This window comes from Betta splendens, chromosome 3 (assembly GCF_900634795.4).
Source record: "Betta splendens chromosome 3, fBetSpl5.4, whole genome shotgun sequence".
In the NCBI taxonomy this organism is placed as follows: Eukaryota; Metazoa; Chordata; class Actinopteri; order Anabantiformes; family Osphronemidae; genus Betta; species Betta splendens.
In genome coordinates, this window is record NC_040883.2 from 18,480,676 (window position 1) to 18,501,233 (window position 20,558).

A 20,558-nucleotide genomic window follows, 5' to 3' on the forward strand; every position below is an offset into this window, starting at 1 on the left:
CACACCCACTACACACGCTATTGCAGTAAGGTGGAGTTACAGCCACAATAAGGGCAAAGAGAGAACATTTTACAGTAATAGCCATGATTCAGTGTTCTGTTGCATCTTAATTTATCAATCTTTTCCAAATCAAATGTCATTGAGGAAGTCACAGAAAAATCCTTGTCCAATTATTAGCAAATGAATGACTAAAAGCTCTTATTTCTGGTAATGCTCAATCGCAGTCTTTTCATTATAATTTTAATGGAAATCGCTTATCTCTGTACTGTCTTTCAGGTGTTCAAAAGACCTGCTGTTAAGTAAAATAATCCCCAAAGCCAGACAATTACACCTAATTCCATTTTAATTCAGTCAAAGGTGATGTGACAGGGAGCATTTCAGAAATAGGTAGGCGGTTAAAGAATGAAATTTTGGTTTCAATTATGGGCACTGTGTCTCTGTTTAGAAACTTTACGTAGCTTTTTAAAAAGTATGTGAAAATCCATATGCAAACAAACTGAAAATAAGCTTTTATCCATACCACCACACTGCATTTATAAATATATGTAGAATTATGTCAGCTGCTGTGAAACAAAATCATTTAAATATTTAACAAAACTAGGGTTACAACAATGTTATCAATTAACTTTGATTCCCATAAATATTTATTTATTTATTTATTTGTTGACAGCCTTCTAAGGCAGTGTCTTAGGGACTTGCAGTTCATCTTCATTCCTCAGCTATTGTATGTACAACATTTTTGATTGGCTAAACGGTTGTTTAAAATACTTGTCTATATTTAAAAAATAAAATTGCATTGCTGTAGTACATTAGCTGTGCGTGCGTGCCTTTACCAAGTTTTAAAAGTACTAAATTACCGTGAATTACAGTGACCATAGAAAAGAAGTAAAGTTCCACCTGTTTCAACAGTCTATATATCTAACAACATCTAGCGTTGACAAGAATCCATTAGATTGCCTTCTTGGACATGAGTCCAGTGGGGGTGCATGCGCTTCTCGTTCCATGTGTACAGATTTACTACCAACTACAAAGGTTAATCAACAATCCCTTTCTGCTCTCTCTCTCTCTTTCATCTCAGCCCTGTGTTTAAAGCTCAGGTCTCATCTGGAGGGAATAGTGGCAAAGCGTTTGTTCCTTGATTGGCTATGGGGGAGCGATCTATACTGATGTGTCTGTTCTACCCATGTGCATCAGGTTTCTAAAAGGGCCAAGATAGACTAAAGCCAAAGATTTTTCTCCAAAGGGCCTTGTAGTCCAGGGAAGGCTTCTGCTTCAACACAGGAGTAATTGATCCCTACCAAATATTCATTGTAATTAAATAGCCAGGGCTGTCATGAACTGTCTCAGTCTATAATTTCTTCTTTCACAAAAGTTGTCATAATGCACATTTCAAGATTGTAATTCTCAAAAACATTGTTTTGGATTTAATTGTAGTTCATAAACCTACAAAGTATTATTTTATTTATTTTTAAACATACATAAATATATATTTGTATATTTTTCACTGAATAGTTATCAATACTGAAAACTATACAATGGCGTATGAAGGGAGAAGCAAAGACTTCATCTGGCTTGACTGCGTAATTACTGCAAGATTTTGACTTGTGTTTGTTATCCAAGATTTTGAAGAGTGTATAATTAACACAATTATTCAGGAATACGCAATTCAAATAACATCTGAGGTTATAATGATCTCACTGGCAGTCAGCGTTGAAAGTTTAATGTCTGACATGGTAGAGGGTGCATAAAATAGTGTACAGTATGTTTTACAGTGCACTGTAAATGGGCCAATCTGAGGTCAGAAGAAAGCGTCGCTCTGTTCCAGACATGCTGACAATCTGACCTTAGCTGAACCATAGCAGGCTCTGACAAATGGATCATTAGACGCGCTAGATAGAAAGTACGCATGCTGTTGACCCAAACAAAGAGAAGGAGGACAAAACAGTAAATCTGCCTCACATCAATAGGTTCGCATTGCCAATTGGACTTGTCAGAATATTGATGTAAACATTGTTTACATTATGTTTAAAACATTGTTTACATTATTTAAGAAGCCCATGGTACTTCATTTTTGCCATGACCTTTGGAAACATGGTAATATCTCTGATGATTCATGTTTGTTATCTAAGGTCACTGTAAGATGAACTGACCAGGATTCAGTCTGAGACCAAATTGACTGACTTTTGATTTGGTCATACAGTAGTTATTGCTGTGGTTATGTCATTACAGCTCATGCTCTCCACTGACCTTCATCCCTAATTTGGTCAATTTACTCTTCCTCAAGCAGCTAACATATTATGCTGTTTATTTAAATGGCAAACATTAATTTCAGATTTTTGGACACGATGCATAGACCATCATGTCATCTGACAGTGTCTGAGGGGACTTTGTGTGCGCGTAAAGGCTGTGCTGTCAGCTCTGGAAATGTGGCCCTGTCTAAGCGACGTTGCAGTAACTCCCATTTTCCATTTTCAGCAGATTTCCATGGTACTGCACGTTCATCTGCTGTTAAAGGCCAGAACACACCATTCCTGTTTTTTTCTGATATTATGAGACAACTGCAAATGTTTATTCTGTAGGGTTAGGTTTTTTTTGCTCAGATTGTTTAATGTTGATTAACCTATTGATTTTGATTTTTGATTTTTGCTCTTATTAAGTGTAAGGCTTTTGATCTAATATCGACTGCTATACACTAGAATTATGATATCTGCTGCTCCAATTAGTGCATTAACAAACTGTACTTGTAAGTACAGTATTGTCTGTGTGAGTGAAGGGTTGAACTGCTGGACAGTGAATGTGACTTATGTTACATGCAGTAGCTTCAGGCTTCACATCGCTTACCTCTTGTTGGCTAAAACATACAGGGACCGTGGTCCTTTTAAAGCTCCATCGTAACATTTTTAGATCTTGGCTTCCCACCGACACCCTCTTCCAGTTAGACAAACAGGAATCCCTTCTGGCGGCAGATATTTAGATTCACAGGGAAACGGTTCCAGAGTGAATTCTACCACATTTTTTAGGGAATGAAAGTCAAGTTTGAAGGCTGATAAGCATTAATTTGTGCTTTTATTATCTTTTACAAATTCCCTCCAAAATATATAGATGGTGCTGTTTCTATCTGCTCTGGCTTTAAGGTGAATTGTATTTTCTTCTGTCTTCTGTCTGAAGCCCATGCCTTCTCTGTGACTGATTTCCCTGTTGAACATTCACTCTGTTCCACTTTGGGCATACAGGGTTCACTGTCTGAAAAATATTCTCAAAGCCATATAAAAAGGAAATGCGATTGGGAACCTTTTTTCTTGGTCGTGGCATAACACTAATTTACTTCCACTCACACTTCCAAGGCAATTAGCTTTGAAGCTTCTCAGAAACTATTCTTGCCCAAGTCGATAGCTAGCATGGCAAATAAGAATTTAAGGAGGTCCACTGGGCGGCTGCTGATAAATATATCAAATGAGGTTACAGTGAGAAATAGAAACCTAGAAGAATAAAGAAAATATAGTTACTTCCCCAGTTATGGAATGTCTGGTCCTTCATTAGTGGCTAGTGGTAGCTTATGAACATATTTCTGTCTGATAGGGCCAGCACTGGAGCATTATCCAACCATAAGGGGCGAGTGATGCGGCACATTTTTACAGTGTAATTTATGCTGGCGACCGCCACAAATACAGCTATTAAATATTTTCTTTTAGTTTCTCATGACCAATGTAATCTTATTTTAAAATCAAAGAATGTGTTCTTAACGTGTCTATTATTTTAAACATGAATCTCTTGCACTTGCTCTGATTGGCTATGTTAAAGGGGCTAAATAGGAGGTTTTGCATAGAACTATCCTAGATACTTTGTTCTCTTTGTCCTCTCTCGATGACCATTTATAATTCATCTTGGTTGTATTGTGACAGTACAACCAAGATGAATTATAAATGGTCATCGAGAGAGGACAACCACAGTAACTACAGCTTTACTGATGCTACAGTACAGTCACATCATAAATCAGGATAACAAAGTATTTTACTGTTGTAAGGAGTATCAATACACGCTTGTAAAAAATCTAACAATATTTACACACCCGTACGGGTGTGTGTTGCAAAGCTAAACAGGCAGAGGTAGAATCAAAAAAGAGAAGTGCTTATTTCAGGTCAGAAATGCTGTTACTATATTCACTTTTTGTTATTTAATCATAAAATTGTTTCAAATGTAATGTAAATGTTTTTACTGTGTGCAGACACAGCGGTATGTCTATGTTAAGCTTTATATATGAACGGAGAAGCGGTGAGGAGCTGCTCAGATTAAATACGTGTTACAGCAGCTGTCAGTCTCACATGGTCCTCTGGCTGTCACATCTCAGGGTAAATGGATGGTGGGAAACAACAAGACTCGGTTCCAAAATGGTAGTGTTTTGTAACAGCAGTGAGGTTGTTTCCTTAAACTGATACAAGTCAAAACAATACGCGATGCTAGTCCAAAAAAAGGTTCTTAAGCCCACAAAGTCTAATTCCATATTTAGATGTTGTGCCTAAAATAGAGGTAACAAAAAGGTTCAGAGAAGTCTGTGGTCTAAGCGAGTAAAAGCTGACCAAACCACAACCCTGATGAAGCCGGGTAAGTTCAAATATGTAAACCTTTAATACATAATAACCAACAGCGTCTCTGTAGTTCCCTCTTAGGACAGTGAATATAGACATTTGCGATACTCTAAGGAGAGTGTTGTTGCCTGTTGCGGCTCCTCCAAATACCCTCATCTTAAATACTTCCCTACCAGTTCAGACAAACTGCAGAGCAGAAGTTCCTGCTCTTTGTTCACCCCATTTCTATTTGGAAGATTATGTTAGCATGTAACCACCACACAGTCAGTTCAGGAAAAAACTCATCTGTAGACCAACATCTGTCTTTAGAACGCTGTGCCCTCTGCTTTTTCTTCGCAACCTGTTCTAGAAATTTCACCTGAGAATGGCCTCCTTTAGTTCTTGCCAATATGATTGTGTTGGTTGGTTTGTGTTCCGCTCCGAGTGTCTCCACAAGTCGCTCATAAGAATACAAGAAAATGAAAGTACAGTGGACAAACCAAATGTTAGGTTCACTCTCACACAGGCTCTCAAGTGCCTATCTGTTATAGTTTAGTCTTAAATTTTAAGGCTGATTCGGTTGGTAAATGGACTTTACATTTGAATGAATGACAAATGAAACCTGTCTAATTCAGTGAGTATAAAGTGATGCGAAGGCTCTGGATGTCTCATAAGAGGGAACATACTGTAGCTCTTAAATGAAAAGCTTGAAATTACCATGCTTAAAAAAAGATCACTGGCTTAGTTTATACGTCATTAACCAATATTGTTTCATGTGGACAGTAATCTGTACAAAACAGAAGAGCTGAGCATCCTGCACACAAAGTAAGCATACACATAATAAAACATTTATTGCAGTAGCTGTATACCTGTAGAGTAACAAGGATTAACTGTTCCAGTACCTGTGATGTTAAACACCCTCACAACTGACAAACGTAAGCAAATCACTCCATCCCACTTAACTTCTTTATATTGTGACATAAATATGAAAGTGCTATACAAACTCAATGTCTCTTTAAAGCACAAATCAACTCTATTCCAAGAAAATAAAATGACACAAAATGGATGTTAATTTAAAATCTATAAATTTGAGCATGCTTTTTCATTGTGTATTATGCCTTCCATGCTGTATAGTAAAACAAGGCTATTCTGACAGTGGAATGACAGTTGACATTGTTGCTTGACCCAGTCTTGTGTGTGTGTGTGTGTGTGTGTGTATGTGTGTGTGTGTGTGTGTGTGTGTGTGTGCGTGCGTGTGTGCGTGCGTGTTTGTGTGTGTGTGTGTTGTACCACTAGATTCATTTTACAATATCCAATTCAGTGTGAGAGTTTGTCTTAATTCAATCTATAAGTTTTACCAGAAAGAAATTTCTTGCATGTTGACATATTATCGCAATTTATATGAGTTCACTGTTTGAAGAAACATTATGAAGGCACAGATAATAATGTTTTGTTTACTTATGATTTGCTATGTATGGAAAATAATGGTTTATGTGGAAATTATATATATTTATATACATATGTCAATAAATTGCATGTACTACTGAGGGGTTGTACTCAGTTAAATCACAATTTGATTAAAATCTATACAGCAATAAGATCAACGTTAGATAAAACATTTAGCCATTTACAAATATATTGCTATTAAATTGTACGGAACACTTTCAAAATCAGTCTATAGGAGTGCTTTAGAGCTTTTCATTTTTATAATGCACATACTGAGCACTGACATCCTTCATAGAAAATGTTTTTAAAAAGTGTTTGCCTGTTGTAGTACATGAAACAAATTATTTCTGGGTAAGTATGGGATGGAAAATCAACTTTATGGTTTTGAAATAATTGGGTAAATGTTTTCTTGTTGTACAATTTACCACATTATATACTTAGTCCAGTTGAAATCTGATGACAAGCCATTATAATGACAATAGCCAAGAACTGCCCTATTCACTGTGGTTATTACAGATACATGATAGTGGTTAATAAGTCTTATTTACAAACACAGAGACAATGAGAGAAGTGTCCACTAACAGTGTTATTAGAACAACACTCTCTGAAATGTAATTCCATTTTCTTTGATTGTGTTAATATAGTCCTGAACAACTCAATAACAACCACACCACAAGTATTTGTATATATTGATTAGCCATGGTAGTTTTTTTTTTCTTGTAACTTGTTCTCTTTTTCTCCATTTAACTCATGTCTTTCTGTCACTGGTCCAAATCACACATGAAGTGGACAGAAAATGTTACTGTACGTTGAAGAAATCCATGACGATTCATAAAAAAAGAGGTTTCCTCTGACGTAGTAAAGTTGAAGTGACAAGAACGTAGCATAAGCACTATAGTTCTGTGGCCTACATAGTACATGTGGCTATCACATGGCAGAAGCATCATGGGAAGTGATGAAACAAGGGGATAACACATCTGTGTCCAGATGTAAGGGCATCTCACAGCACAGAGGCAAAACTCTCCTTATAGCTGCTGGTCCTTTGGGCTGTCTGGACAGGAGGCTGACTGGCAAGACTTCAGACTCACCAATGGAATGTCAGCCATGCCAGTGGTGGTGAAATGTCCCTCTCCACTCCCAAACTGCTTCCTATCAGCATAGTGCTCTGACCGCCCGCTCTCATTTTTCCAGGTTCTGGTCAGTGTATGTCCATTAAGAAGCTTGTCTTTGGGACCCCACTCCCTCTGAGATCCAAAGTTGGACACAGGTGACTTGGGATGCTGGTATGTTCCCAATGTTGGAGGCATCCAGCAGTTGTCTGAATGTCCCAAGACTAGACACTCCTGTGTGCACATCTCTGTAGCCTCCACTAGGCCACGAGGTCCCAGAGGTCCATCTAAAGAAAAGGAAGAAGGTAACACAGGTCAAAATACGAGAAATCAATACCATGTGCTATACAGTAGGTCTGTCTGTATTTTAAATCTCACCTTGGAGAAGTATTTTTAGAGCAACCTGTAATATGACTACATCAAACCTGACCAATTATTTAACACAATTCAAAGTACATGGTAAATGGTCTGCATTTATATGCATTTATATGGTGCATTTTAACACCCATTCCAGAATCCAAAGCGCTTTACAGTAGTTTCTCATTCACCCATTCACTCTCACATCCACACACCCGTAGCACCCACCGTACAAGTAGGAAAAGTCCAAAAAGAGATAGATAGAAAAAAGTTTTTATTTTTATCTGCGGGGCTCGAACCACCAACCTTGTGACCACCCAACAAAATACATCTACAGAATTGTTAATGCAGTCTGAAGGACATGCATGACTGCATGTTGACAACATACAGTAATATACACATACTGTACATACTGTATGTATAGTACAATGCAACATACTATGTGACATGACAGAGGGCACAGATGGGACTGAATCCCACATCATTCGACTCCTAGTCTTTGTTTTCTCCGATGCCTGTTGGTTGATAGAGACAGTAGAACATGCCCAGGTTTAGATGAAAGCAGATTAATTAATTGGCGACTATACTTTGGCATGTTTTTGACATCATACTATGCTATGACTCTGTTTCACCACATACTATACTATACTATACTATACTATACTATACTATACTATACTATACTATACTATACTATACTATACTATACTATACTATGACACTTATTTCACCACAGCATACTGTATTAGGGCATTTTTGACTATTTGACTACACTAGTTTTGATGACATACTATACTGAGGCCAGTAGGTGTATGATTTATACAGTGTTTACAGTAAAGGTGTCATGCCGAAAAATAAAAAATAAAAATAATGCCTGGTTTATTTTAATTTATTATAGTTTACATCTTATTTTTGTTTTAAACTGTTTGTTAAGCTTGTTAACACTATCTGCTAAAACCTTTTAGTAGTCGTTTTGGAGGAAGGAAGATTGCAAGACTGACTGACCACATTATAGCACTGCTATCTGATACAGTAGGAGGTTCTGTTGAAAGGATATTGGCCCTAATCACTTTTTGTCAACATGAAAACATCTTAACTGGTTTACTGTAACTGGTATCAGACACATGTTAAAGGGGTCAAATAACGTGGTAGTTTATGCTTCAGAGCAGGACACATCACTAACCTATTCCATATTTTTTAGGTTAAAACAGTATAAACTGGCTGATGCAGCCAAGGTGAGAAATAAGGAATTTCCTGTACATATACTGTAAATATGTAAACGTGGGACAAGGCATGTAAACAGCTTTGTGTGGACTGGTGGTTGAAACCAGACTAGCGTTCTGATTTATCTTAGCCCGCTGCATTAAGAATCCTTAGGCATCAACACGCACATGGCGTAGTACTAACGCAACCCTACCACACTGAAAACAGTAGTCATCTTACACAACTTTAAGCAAGTAGTGAGGAATTGGGGAGTCATGCTTTGCATGGAAGGAGTCAAAGGGGTCTCCTTGCTTTGTCCCCTTTATCTTAAGTTCTGTTGATATGAATCGCTTTTCTGGGAGTGTTTGTAGGCATCGTTTTGTCCTCTATCTTCTGAAATATGGGGGCTAGCAGCACAATGTCAAGTACAGTATGAATGACAGGTGCTTCACTTTCCAGGATACATTATAGGACTTCCTCATTTTCTCATCCAAAACGGAATAAAGGTCGATGCACTCCGTCATTGTTACAACCTGCTTTCTCTTCTTCATGCTTCACTATTTAGCCTTAAAATAAAATCTAACAATTAGTGTTTCAGGTGGAATCACTTGAAAGATGAAAACATGCGTAATGCTCAATTCAAAGAAACCATCTCATTTGGGTTTTTCTCTTAAAGGAATGCGAAAATCATGTTTTTGCAGAAAATATGTCACTAACTGAAACTCTTAACTGTATCAAGTGGCTGCTATGGCTTATTTTGTGTGTTTTTCTGTGAGGTTCAGTCTGTGCAACTCATTGCCCAAGAATGCTAAATGTAGATTCAGCGTTGATGCTTTGCAGTAATTACAACCACTGCAAGTTATTTATTATTACCAGTAAACATTGGGAAAATCTTAAAAAGCCTGGACATCTACAACAAAATTCTTCTTCTACTAAGTTAGTGCATAGATAGTTAAACTAATGTTAAGCTTTGTGTACTATTACAATGGGCTATAAATATATTTATTGCAGAGGCCTTTTTTATTTTGCTTTCAGGTTTATGTATGCATTTACTACTTTCCTGTTAGTTTTTCCTGATGTAATTGTGATTACCGATAACCGGTACTAATAATAAATAACACTTTTTCTGCCTGATCTCGTTTTTTTGTCCTTGAAATCACATTTTCATATTATGTATAGAAAACAGGGGTGAAAAAAGAAGCGGTGTCTCTTCTGAATGAAGGTGGATTGCATCACAATAGTAATGTGAGTAGTTTAAGCACAACACATATTATCATAGCTGAAGACCACAGGGAACAATATTACATTTGAACTCAGGAGACAGCTGGATGAGTTTCTTAAATTAGACTGTGGTCAAGTGTATAGACATCTGGGAATGAGTAAAAAAAAAGAATGCTGCCCATGTGCATGGTGCGTCTAAAGAAAAGCTGTTTACAGGAAACTGGATCATCTACAGTATTTGCTTTTTGGTAGACCAATGTTAATGATCTTAATAAGAGATCAATATTGTTGATGTAACTCATACTTACTGTACTTTAATTTTGGATGTACAGTATAAAATAAAGAGCATACAGCAAAGCAAACCACTGATTTTTGAATTATAGCATATCTGCATATGATATTAACAAATTAGGGATCATTTAGAGCAGAATTAGATGTTTGTCTCGTCTGCATTTAGCTTTTTAAAAATAAAAGCAAACCCAGTCATTAATTGAGGACACATTGAGCTTCGTCAGTTCCCTCCTGTAATAAACATGACCATTTGCATGTAGATTGGTAAAATCAGTGGCCCCAGAGAGCAGCAGAGGATAATCTGAATCAGCCATTTCCCCTGCTTATCTCTGCATACCTGCTGTTTAAGACAATGCAGAGACAAAGCTTGATTGAAAGACCACTTAAGGTAAAGAACTGAAATGTTCTGTTATAGCTATACCCCTAAGTGTGTTACAGTATTAAATGGAAGCCAGTGATACTTGTACCTCAGCATGTTCATCTGAAATTAGAAAAAGGAAAAATGATCATCCAGTGGGCATTATAAATTGGTATGATGTTGTCACATTTAGTGAGGAAATCAATCAGGGAAACAAACTAGCATAGTAAATAATTGAGAACATCTACCTTGATTGATATAAACTTGCCTAAGTCAACCACATGCGATTTTCCACTAAAAGTCATTCACACTTCTTTGTAAAACTGTTTTACGTCATAATGTACTGTACATTAGTAAATTAAGGATCAGAGCCTTTGCCAAAGGACATTTGATCAAACTGGGAATTGAACGTCTAACACTGTATTTAGTGCAATAGATGACTTCCCTTTTGTTCTACGCTTGTTTTCTAAATGACCCCTTTTTACTGACTTTCTAGTCATGAAGTCCTGCCTTTAAAGGAGCCCTTGTTACCTTTAAATCCCTCCTTTGTCCATTTTCTGCACATTGCAGTTAACATTATGCCTTCACCTGCAGTATTACTGTCCAATGTTTTCAGTTTTATGTAACTGATAGGGAGAAAATAATTTCTTTACGGCAGACACACATAACACACGTAACATATTTGACTTATTACATTGTGACTTGGCAGACTGCAATCAGCATGGCGTCCCAGGAGCAGGTTGTTGATTGAGCATATTGTCAGTGTCCCTGAATATCATATTTTGATTGTATGCCATCTTTTATCGCCGTCGTGGCATAGCTGTGCCTGCGAACGGCATAATCAAAAATCTGTCACCACAGAGACCCATATGACTTTGAAAAGCCTGGGGGGTGTCAAGTGACATCCTGCTACTCTTGCTGAAACCTTGAAGAGCTGTGGACAAACGATGAGCACAGCACATCATGACACTACAACTACAACAAAGATAAGAGGCTGCTGGGCCTGTACTTCATTGTACTCAACAAACAAGCGTAGCTAAAATAGATGCTATCTGCTAACGCGAAATGCTGTGAGGTAAAGTTATAAAGAGAATGTATAAAATATAGTAGATTTTATGTTCTCAATTGAATTCATTATATCAATAACAGATGGTTCTTTCACCTCTGTTTTGATGGTTTAATTTTTAAATTTAAGCATTTTAAAATAAAGGATTAATGAAATCCATCAATACAAAGCCATTTTTGTCATTGTGTTAGTGGAGCTGCAAATATGTACTGTATGCTTCTATAGGAAACAGAATTACCTTCCCTCAAGTGTCCCTTCATACTGTACCTGAATGAAACTGATGTTCTTTAGTTTTAATTCAAAAACAGTAAAAAAAAAATGATAACAGTTCATGTAATCAAATTTTTAAATGTGATCAGTGACATCCAAATCTATGCAAAAACAAGTGCCCCTGGCGCTTTGAGACAAAGCAACCCAAAATGTGAAAAGTATATTGATACTTAAATTACTTTCCTATAGAGAAACGTTGAGGAACTTCATTATCATCACATGCATATTCAGCTCATTGTTTGAAGTCACAGCTTTTCTATATAGATATGTTTATGTAACACCATGTTCTCTTCACTCCAAATGGCTCACATTGTTTAGTGTTCCTTTGTCTCCACAGAGCTAGTTTGCTCATGTTTACTATGCTCAAAAAGTCTATGTTCACCCAGCACATGAACACACACACACGCATACGCACAAGCAAATAGCTGGTGGCGGATGTTTGGTGCACAGCCTGAGTGCTTTAAATAACATTGAGGCACAGGTGTTGAGGAATGCAAGGGATTTAGAACTGTGTCAGATGGTGCTGACTTTTGCTTACAGCACTGTGCAAATGTTGCAGATGTCCACAAAGACAGATAACTTAAACACAAAGAAACCATTAGATTTCCTCCTGATATGGAGTAATTAGGATGAGCTGGGGGGTGGGTCGGTTTAATCCTGCAGAAGCTGTTGAATAAATGTGAGCCACGAGCAATAGCTGTTTAACGATGGACACTTGGACCAAACAGCATTCACATGCCTCCCTTTCAATCCTCCTACTCAGCATCCACAGATCAGAGGTTGCAGAGGAGGAGAGAATCATCCTCGTTTTTGGCCAGAGGTTGTTTGCTACTATAGGGGAGTGTTCTTGTTTAAGTCTGCAAGCTATTACTAATGAGATAACGTTTGGCTAATTAATTGGATGCACACTATCAGTTCTGATATATCAGCCCCATACAACCAACCTACACCCTTCAGAATGGCAAGGGGGAACAGGTGGAGAGGGAGTGCGAGTGATGCAGTGTAGGCGATTTAGTGTCCACAGGGCTTGTTTATTTATCCAGGCTGTTAAGCAGGCCCAGATGTTTTTATTTGGGACAAATGAGGCTTTGTTTTGGTCCAGCATGAAGGCACAAAATGCCGTGCCGCTGTCTCCAGCTGCTTCTTAAAAACCCACAAGAAACATCTGGCAAATTAAATATGTCTACACTCTAGGTTTTCTGTAGGGCTTATTTGTGACCCCTTCATCCTCCACTACATACAGTACACTACAGTAACTTACGCAATCTTCACCACCAGTCCACTTCTGTAAACTGAATGATGTGCTGTTATATCGTACATATAACTTGTATTTATAAAGATCTGCTACACAGTTTGATAAAAGAGTGAATGGTATGATAGTCTGTGTATAGCAAGGCATAGAATTACAGCTTTATACAGTTTTGCACCAAATTTGAAGAAGGGTCTTGTGATCTAGACTAAAGGCTATGGAGGGTTGGATAGATGTGCAGAACAGAGCAACACGCTGGATGCATCCATGTGAGAGTTCTACAGTATACTGGCTCATGGAGCCTTTCTAGTGCTCCCTTTGAGGCCAGGCAGAAGCTTCTCATGAGAGGAGATGAAGGGCAGGAAGGAGTCGAAATAAAAAAAGAACAAGAAGCTGTGGAATGGAAGTGAAGGGTCATCAGAGATAGAAAAAGAATACGCAGGATGGAAGAAAAGAAAAGCAGAGTCAAGGTGGGAAACAAAAACAAAACAAAATAACAAAGACTTAAAGAATGCTGTGATTTACATATTTTTCACGATTACTGATGAATAATATTGGCTTAGACCTTACTTAAAACTATTCTTAGATCCATTTGCAATTCAGATTTTCAACAGAAGTTGCTCTGAATTGGACCCACACATTTTCCTGCTAAGCACTGTTTACAACATGGTGTGTGGATACACAGTAAGTCTACTATTGATGTTTGGCCGATTTCTGGAAGTAATGAAGATCAAAAAACATAAATATCCTTTTCCATTCTCTTTATTATCATAAAATAGGTCAAGAGTAGTCATAGGTTTTCTCCACACACTGGACATTGCATGTTTGTTTTTTTATGCGGTAGTTCGACATTAGTGGCAGCAGTTATCATTCAGATTTTTTTAAATATTATTTTGTATTATTGTAATATTAGCTTCTTTATCTGCCAGGTTACAAGATTGGCATTATAGTCAGTGCTCATTGGCCTGTTTTTAAGTAGCTAGAAACCATGAGCTGTCTGCCTGAAACACAGTTTTTGGTCCTTTATGCCAAAAATACAAGATTACTTAGCTGGATTTTTCAGTTTAACCTTTCTTGCCCTCTTCACTCACTATATGCTTCAAAGCTCTACTATGCTACACTGTGTTAACTTTACATCCACTCTAAGTGGACTATTCAGTTCAGTTGTAGAAGTGTAGAAGTTACATTAAAAATGTATCGGTTGCTTTAGAGTCAATATACTGTATTTTCTCACCTGATTCAAAAGCTTCAGTAAATTGATGTTTATTCAGTGTGGACAGACAACTATATATATATATATATATATATATATTGTATATTGTTTCTGTTGCCAATGCAGCTGTATATTTAAAAGCAACGCTTAATCAGACTCTCCAAATTGTATTCTGAACCTTAGTAATAATTTGAATAAAATGTTCTGCTCCAGGTAACTGAATGCTTGTTGTTTTCCTGAATTAGATACTGTTGCCAGACGACAGAGTCCACTGAGCACTGTGTCAGAAATGCTGTTTTAACAGCACAGGGGCACTCTGTGACTGACCTTTCCTGCTCATCTTCTACTGTACAACACAAATGTATCTTTCTGGGTTAAGCCACCCCCAGAGGTTCTTACAGTTGGAGACTCCAGCCCTTTACTCTGCTGCAGTGGTGGAGAAAGGCAAAGCAGAAAGAACTACCACCTCAGTGGCTGCAAGACAAAAGGGATTCCAAACAGGAGGTACAAATCCTGTTTTGGGCTGGATCAAAATCAAAGGCAATAGTGCACATAGCCACATGCATAACAACATTAGTTGTAGTTATAAAATAAAATCTAATACCTCACATTTATATACACGGATTAAAAATCATATCCTTCCCCTAACATCCAAACATATTTTTAGAATTTCCTATTCCGTTTAATTTGTGTAATATCCCTAGAGGAAATGTGTTGATTTAGATCTTATGTTGCAGAATTTTTGGAAAAAGACCTGGACAGACTTCCACAGTTCAAATGCAGTTTACCCAACTGCATCATAACAGGCGTGTGGTGCCTCTAAGAAGTGTTGCTGAAATAGAGGACTGACGCACGCTGACATGCTACATTTACTCAAAACGCTGTGCATTAGACATGGTCAAGTGTTTTAAATTGTGCTCAGCGGGAGCGTTTTGATAGCTGGTGTACCTAGAGCAAACAAACAAAGGATCCCTAATAGATGTAGTTTCACTTCGTCCAGTTGAATTGATGAGTGAATGCTTGGATTAACCCGAATCCCAATCTCAAGGATGTCTACAGACGCCCTGTAATGGGTTTTTAAGTTTTCTTCTTAAAGTGAAACAAGCAACTTACAAAATGTCAGAAGGTACGATGAAAATGCGTTGATGCAGCAGCTGCAGACGTGCCTGGACTGTCTTATTAAGAGAAAAGTGTACTTTGCTGATAACATAGAGGAGTGGGGCAGAGAAGGGCGGATTAGACTATTCTCATGAATCTCTCGTATTTTAGTGCACTGAAAAACTAGGCCTTCTATCAATAATGGGGACCCGTTTCTGTGGTGGTGTGCTGGAATAAAAAAAGTGCAGGAAGCAAACTTGATTAACAAACTGCTGTCTATGCTGGAGGCACCAGTAAAGGCAAACATGAACTCCGCTGCACTGTGGAGAACACCTTCCACCCCGTCTATGGTTCGACTAAGCAACATCTTCGCTCTTTGCCTCTGCGTTCAAACTCGTGCCTGCAGCCAGAAGACATTACAGTGCTTTGTGACCAAGCAGCCCGAATGTAAGCCGGCTGGGGGGAAAACAAAACAAGCCAGTGTGGACTGCTCGTTCCTCTCTATGCACTCGAATGCAGAACATCATGGAACATTAGCCTTTTCTTCTAACATTTTATTCCACATCTGTTTCGCCTGATCCTGGATTCAACTTCAGTGTTTCAATCTGTACTGTAGGTAACATCATTAAGGTAATGCCGTCATATACATGCTCTTATTGTTATTTTTAGGTTATTATGCTGTTTGTTTTTCCTGAGGCGTTCGTTACAGGAACAGGTGGAGATACAAAAACAGCAGCCAGAGCTTGAGGAGAATAATGCTTGTAGACTTTGACATCACTGCCATCTCTTATACAAGTAACAAATCTGACATCCAAACTTTTACTTTGATAGTTATCTGTCTTGTCATTATCCACTCATCCATCCATCTACTTGTCCATCTACGTCCATCCATTTTACTATCCACTCATGGCACAAATGTGTCATTTGATAACTACAGCTACATACTATAACTCTAATGAAACAGTACCTATTGTACAGAAAAGTCAGCATAACCTCAGTGTTCATGTGCCAGAGAAGAACAATACTGTTATTGAACATCATGGCAAACTAGATCTGCGTGAACGTGTTAACAGATACAGTAAATGAACCCAACAGTGTTCTAGGGTATTTATGTAAAACATGAAGTATACAGTAGAAGAATAAATTTTCTCTAAGATAAACAGACAAGTTACCGGTAAATGCATTTAAAGATGCTTCAGAGAATTTGAAGGCATTGTAATTCTATTAGTACTGTACAGTAAATTGTGTTTCTTTGGACATACAGATTTGTAAAACACGTTTAGTGCTGTTTTACACAGATCAGCTCAGATGTTCAGTCCCAGTGGCAACAATGATTATGTACAGAGTTTTTTTTCTTTACTAATCTTTATCTGCACAGACAGAGATACATTGTAATCTAATGTGTGTTTTAAGTCGGTGAGTACTACAGCATACGCCTTCTCATCACATTAGTTTCTGGTTAAAAACCTGTAAGCGTAACTGATGCAGAAAGGTGATACTGGAGTTGCTATACTTTATTACACTATGTTTCTGTGGTGATATGTTGATGAGAACTGCTCACATCCTCACTTTTAGCATCCACACTTTGGAATAGGACAACAACCCTTTCTGTATTTGTGTAGTCTTCTCATATAAATTTGGCTTAAAAACACCAAAGTCTTTTAGCAAATAAATAACATAAAAATAATTTATAGCAGACAAGTTTGACTTTGGTGGTTTATCACAGTTCATGCAGGACACCATTGTTATAGATTTGTTTTTTTGCTACTTTTCCATGGAGAAATGTTACTACAGTAACATTAACATCTTCCCATGATGGATTGTATTTGTTGCTGTTTACAGTAGGTTATATCTCAAATAACACCAATGCTGTTCTTTTTAAATTAACCAATATTTAAATTACTTTTATTTTTCCATATTTGTCTCTTTGGAATCAGTCACATGAGCATCAAGGTCAAGTAAATAGCCTGTACCCAAAAGTACTAACAGCTGATATAGTGCTCAGTATTCATAAAATTATTTTAGAGCACGTTTAGCTTTCCAGGCATGTGCTTCCTCCAGTGAAGCCCACACATGTAGTAATAAGCATGATGCATTACCATAAAAAGGACAAGCACACACCAGGTGCAGTAACTGCTTGGTTACCAAAGGCAAATAGAAAAAAAACTAAACTAAAAATAAGATAGGTAAGAGGGAGAGGTTTTACAGTGATGTATTGACAGAGACATGCCATCCTCTATGTTGATCATTACCTTGAGCCTGAAGGAATCTGATACTAAAGCAGAACTGTTTTAGTCCCGTGAGAGAACTGTAATTGCAACGTTGAGCTACATCCCTTCTCTGTTAATACTCGTAATACTGTTGCATGTGCTGGCTACAAATACATCCATTCATAATTACCTCAGGGAAAGGATTGTGTCTTATTGTCTATTAAAAGTGCAATTAGTTAAATGGATATGAGACCCTCTAGTTTAGTTCAAGGTCATATAATACAGTGTATAGAATAGGCATAAGATACCTAAGCTGTACTCAGATAATGATTAGTGTCATCACCGGTTTATCTGTCTGTTCTGTCTCACTGCAAAACATAAGCTTCACTAGGTCACGTAGTTCACAACTATGTCTCTCTGTTAAGTAAGCAAATGTGTCAAGATTTACAACTTGTTCAGGCATTAAATTGGCAGCGATGGAAAAAGTTAGCACCTCCTCTTCAACACCAAGAACCATCTGCCTCGGCTGCAGTAGTGTTAAGGTGTTAACAGAGGATTTTAAATACTATACTGTATATTTAAGGCCAGAGGATCGCAAGAATTGATTAGAAAACTGTATAGGAAAAAATCTTTATAGTTTGAAAATCATTTAATATGTATAAGAGGAGTCGCACACCAGTTGTGGCATCGTTAGGAATTCTCACTCATACAGCACGTCACACACGACACAAATTACTGTACAACATAGAAAAATGCTACATCTTCAGATTTAATGAGTCACATCTGTGTGTAATAATGCAGTTTCTTGTACGTTTATTGTATACGTGTTGAGTGGGCATCAGTTTTAAAAGGAAGAACACAAAAGAAAATAGCGACAAAAAAAGAAACGGCTAATGTTAGCATGAGACGTGAGTGATAGCCATATGCATAAAAGTGCTTTCTGAGCTGGTAGGTGCACCAGGAGGAAGTGGAGGTCAAGGCCTGGCAGAGACCCCTGTTGGGTGCAGGTGGCGAAAAACTTCTGTCAGCCAAGTAATTAAGTGTCCATCACATCTTTGCAGGAGGGCTCTGCTACCCAGAAGGCTCTTCCCATCTCCATCTGTGAGAAGAACCGGAGCTACAATATGGCCTCACATATGATCTGTATAACTGTACTGAGAAAGATCTGATGCAGCAATACCTTTTTTATTTCCCCATCAAGCCTGCGATTGTAAAAAGATGCCTTCAACTACCGTGGTTTTAGTGAAGTAATAATTAAATTACATCATTATTATCTTAGAAATAATTATATATACTAATACATGTTTGTTTATCTACATTATACACACACAGACTGTGTGACTCGACAAAGAATCTTTACTATGTGCGGTGTGAAAAAAAAACAAACAAAAAAAAAACAGCACATCCCAGTCTTGTCCTAAAGCACTTTTATCCTGATTGTTTAGTAAAAGGTGATGAAGAACAGTGATGAATTTGTGTGACATCTAGCTGCAATGTAGTACAACATTATTTTGACTGCGTGTTTGTTGATATGTGTGGTCACTCCGTCTTAATGTCGGTACATGCGTGAAACTAATTTGTTGTTTTTGAAGATGGCAGCAATTAATCTCTCAAATGACCTAGTGAGATTAAATGAGAAGAAAGAGAGGATGTTAGGAAAATAAATGCCAGCATTAGGGAAGAAATTACAAGATGACCTTACTGAACAATGATTTATGGATTCCCTAGTCAAGCAATTACAGCAGGTGATACCTTTTAAATTTCAAACCATGGGAATTAAATTTGCTCCTTTGCAAACTGTGCACTTGTCAAGGACATTTAAACTGTTACCTAGACTGGGAGGCTCCTCTGCAGACACCCCTCTTCCTCTGGCAAATCACTCAGCTTCAGGAGTGATGAAAGCATATACAGGGTCAGACAAAATTTAGAAGCATCTAATGATAGACGATTATCAAAAATCTGAAAAGCTCTCACAGGCCTTGGATAAATTATAATCACTTAAAAACCTACAAGTTCTTGAAGCTCCAACCTTCAATAGATGATTTGAAAAATGAAAATAATCTGCACTGCCAACAAAAGAAGACAGGCGGTATTTATTTTGAAAATCACCAGAATAGTTAGGGTGATAGTCACCATCTGGATAAAAGAAGAAATTTAACTGCCTCTCATGCCTTTTTTTAATTAATATTTGGTTGTGTTTAGAATCAGATTAAGGTTTTCTCAGTCAATAAAAAAATCTTGTCGCAATAAGCTGATGCTGGTGTGTATGTGACGTTTTCTTAGAGCTTTGACATTCAGCTGTGCTAAATGACTTCTTTGTCAGTGTCACATTCCACTATATCGTGACCTTTTATCTTTGCACCTCCTTTTGTAAATGTGAAAGCTTTAGCTCATTTAAAAATCTAAGCCTTTCTCCCAATTATGTCATTTCAGTCAGTAAGGCAAACCAGAAGTCATTGTGCTTTCAGTGTACATTTTCTTTTCCATTGCACTAGTTTTGATAAAGAAGAAAGATCACAACAACCTTGCTATTTTGAATCCGGTTGGCAAGAAACAAATCAATCAAGCTAATCTCAAGGATTATGTCCCCTCACTTGCTCACTGAGGGAGTGATGATAAGAGAATATTTTTATTATGCTGCCTTGTGTAAATCCTAAGCACCGAGATACTCGTAAATCCTTACATCTGCTCCTATCGTCACAGGTCTCCCCTGCCATTCCTGTTGTAATGGCTCTTTCCACAAGGCAACTACAGAAGATACTGCATGAGGATGAAAGGAGAGTTTAGGCTGGGGCTTGTGGTGCACATGTCCCAGTGCCGCCATGTGTCATTAAAATATTCAATTACAAAGCAGATGAACACGGGTTTGCCTACTAAAGCAGACCCTGATACTGGGCTAACA

At 37.6% G+C, this 20,558-nt stretch overlaps 1 protein-coding gene across 5 annotated transcripts in view; it reads right to left on the reverse strand.

The window, feature by feature from the left end:
- Positions 1 to 4,603: 4,603 nt before the first annotated feature.
- Positions 4,604 to 20,558, reverse strand: part of LOC114852519 (protocadherin-9) — a 162,274-nt gene continuing 146,319 nt past the window's right edge. For 4 of the 5 annotated variants that reach the window (XM_029144991.3, XM_029144989.3, XM_029144990.3 and 1 more), the window contains one exon: positions 4,604 to 7,407. In XM_029144991.3, coding sequence (XP_029000824.1) covers positions 7,037 to 7,407 — 371 coding nt within the window. In that variant the 3' untranslated portion in view covers positions 4,604 to 7,036. The remainder of the gene's footprint in view (positions 7,408 to 20,558) is intronic. The other variant, XM_055507622.1, reaches the window with a different exon arrangement.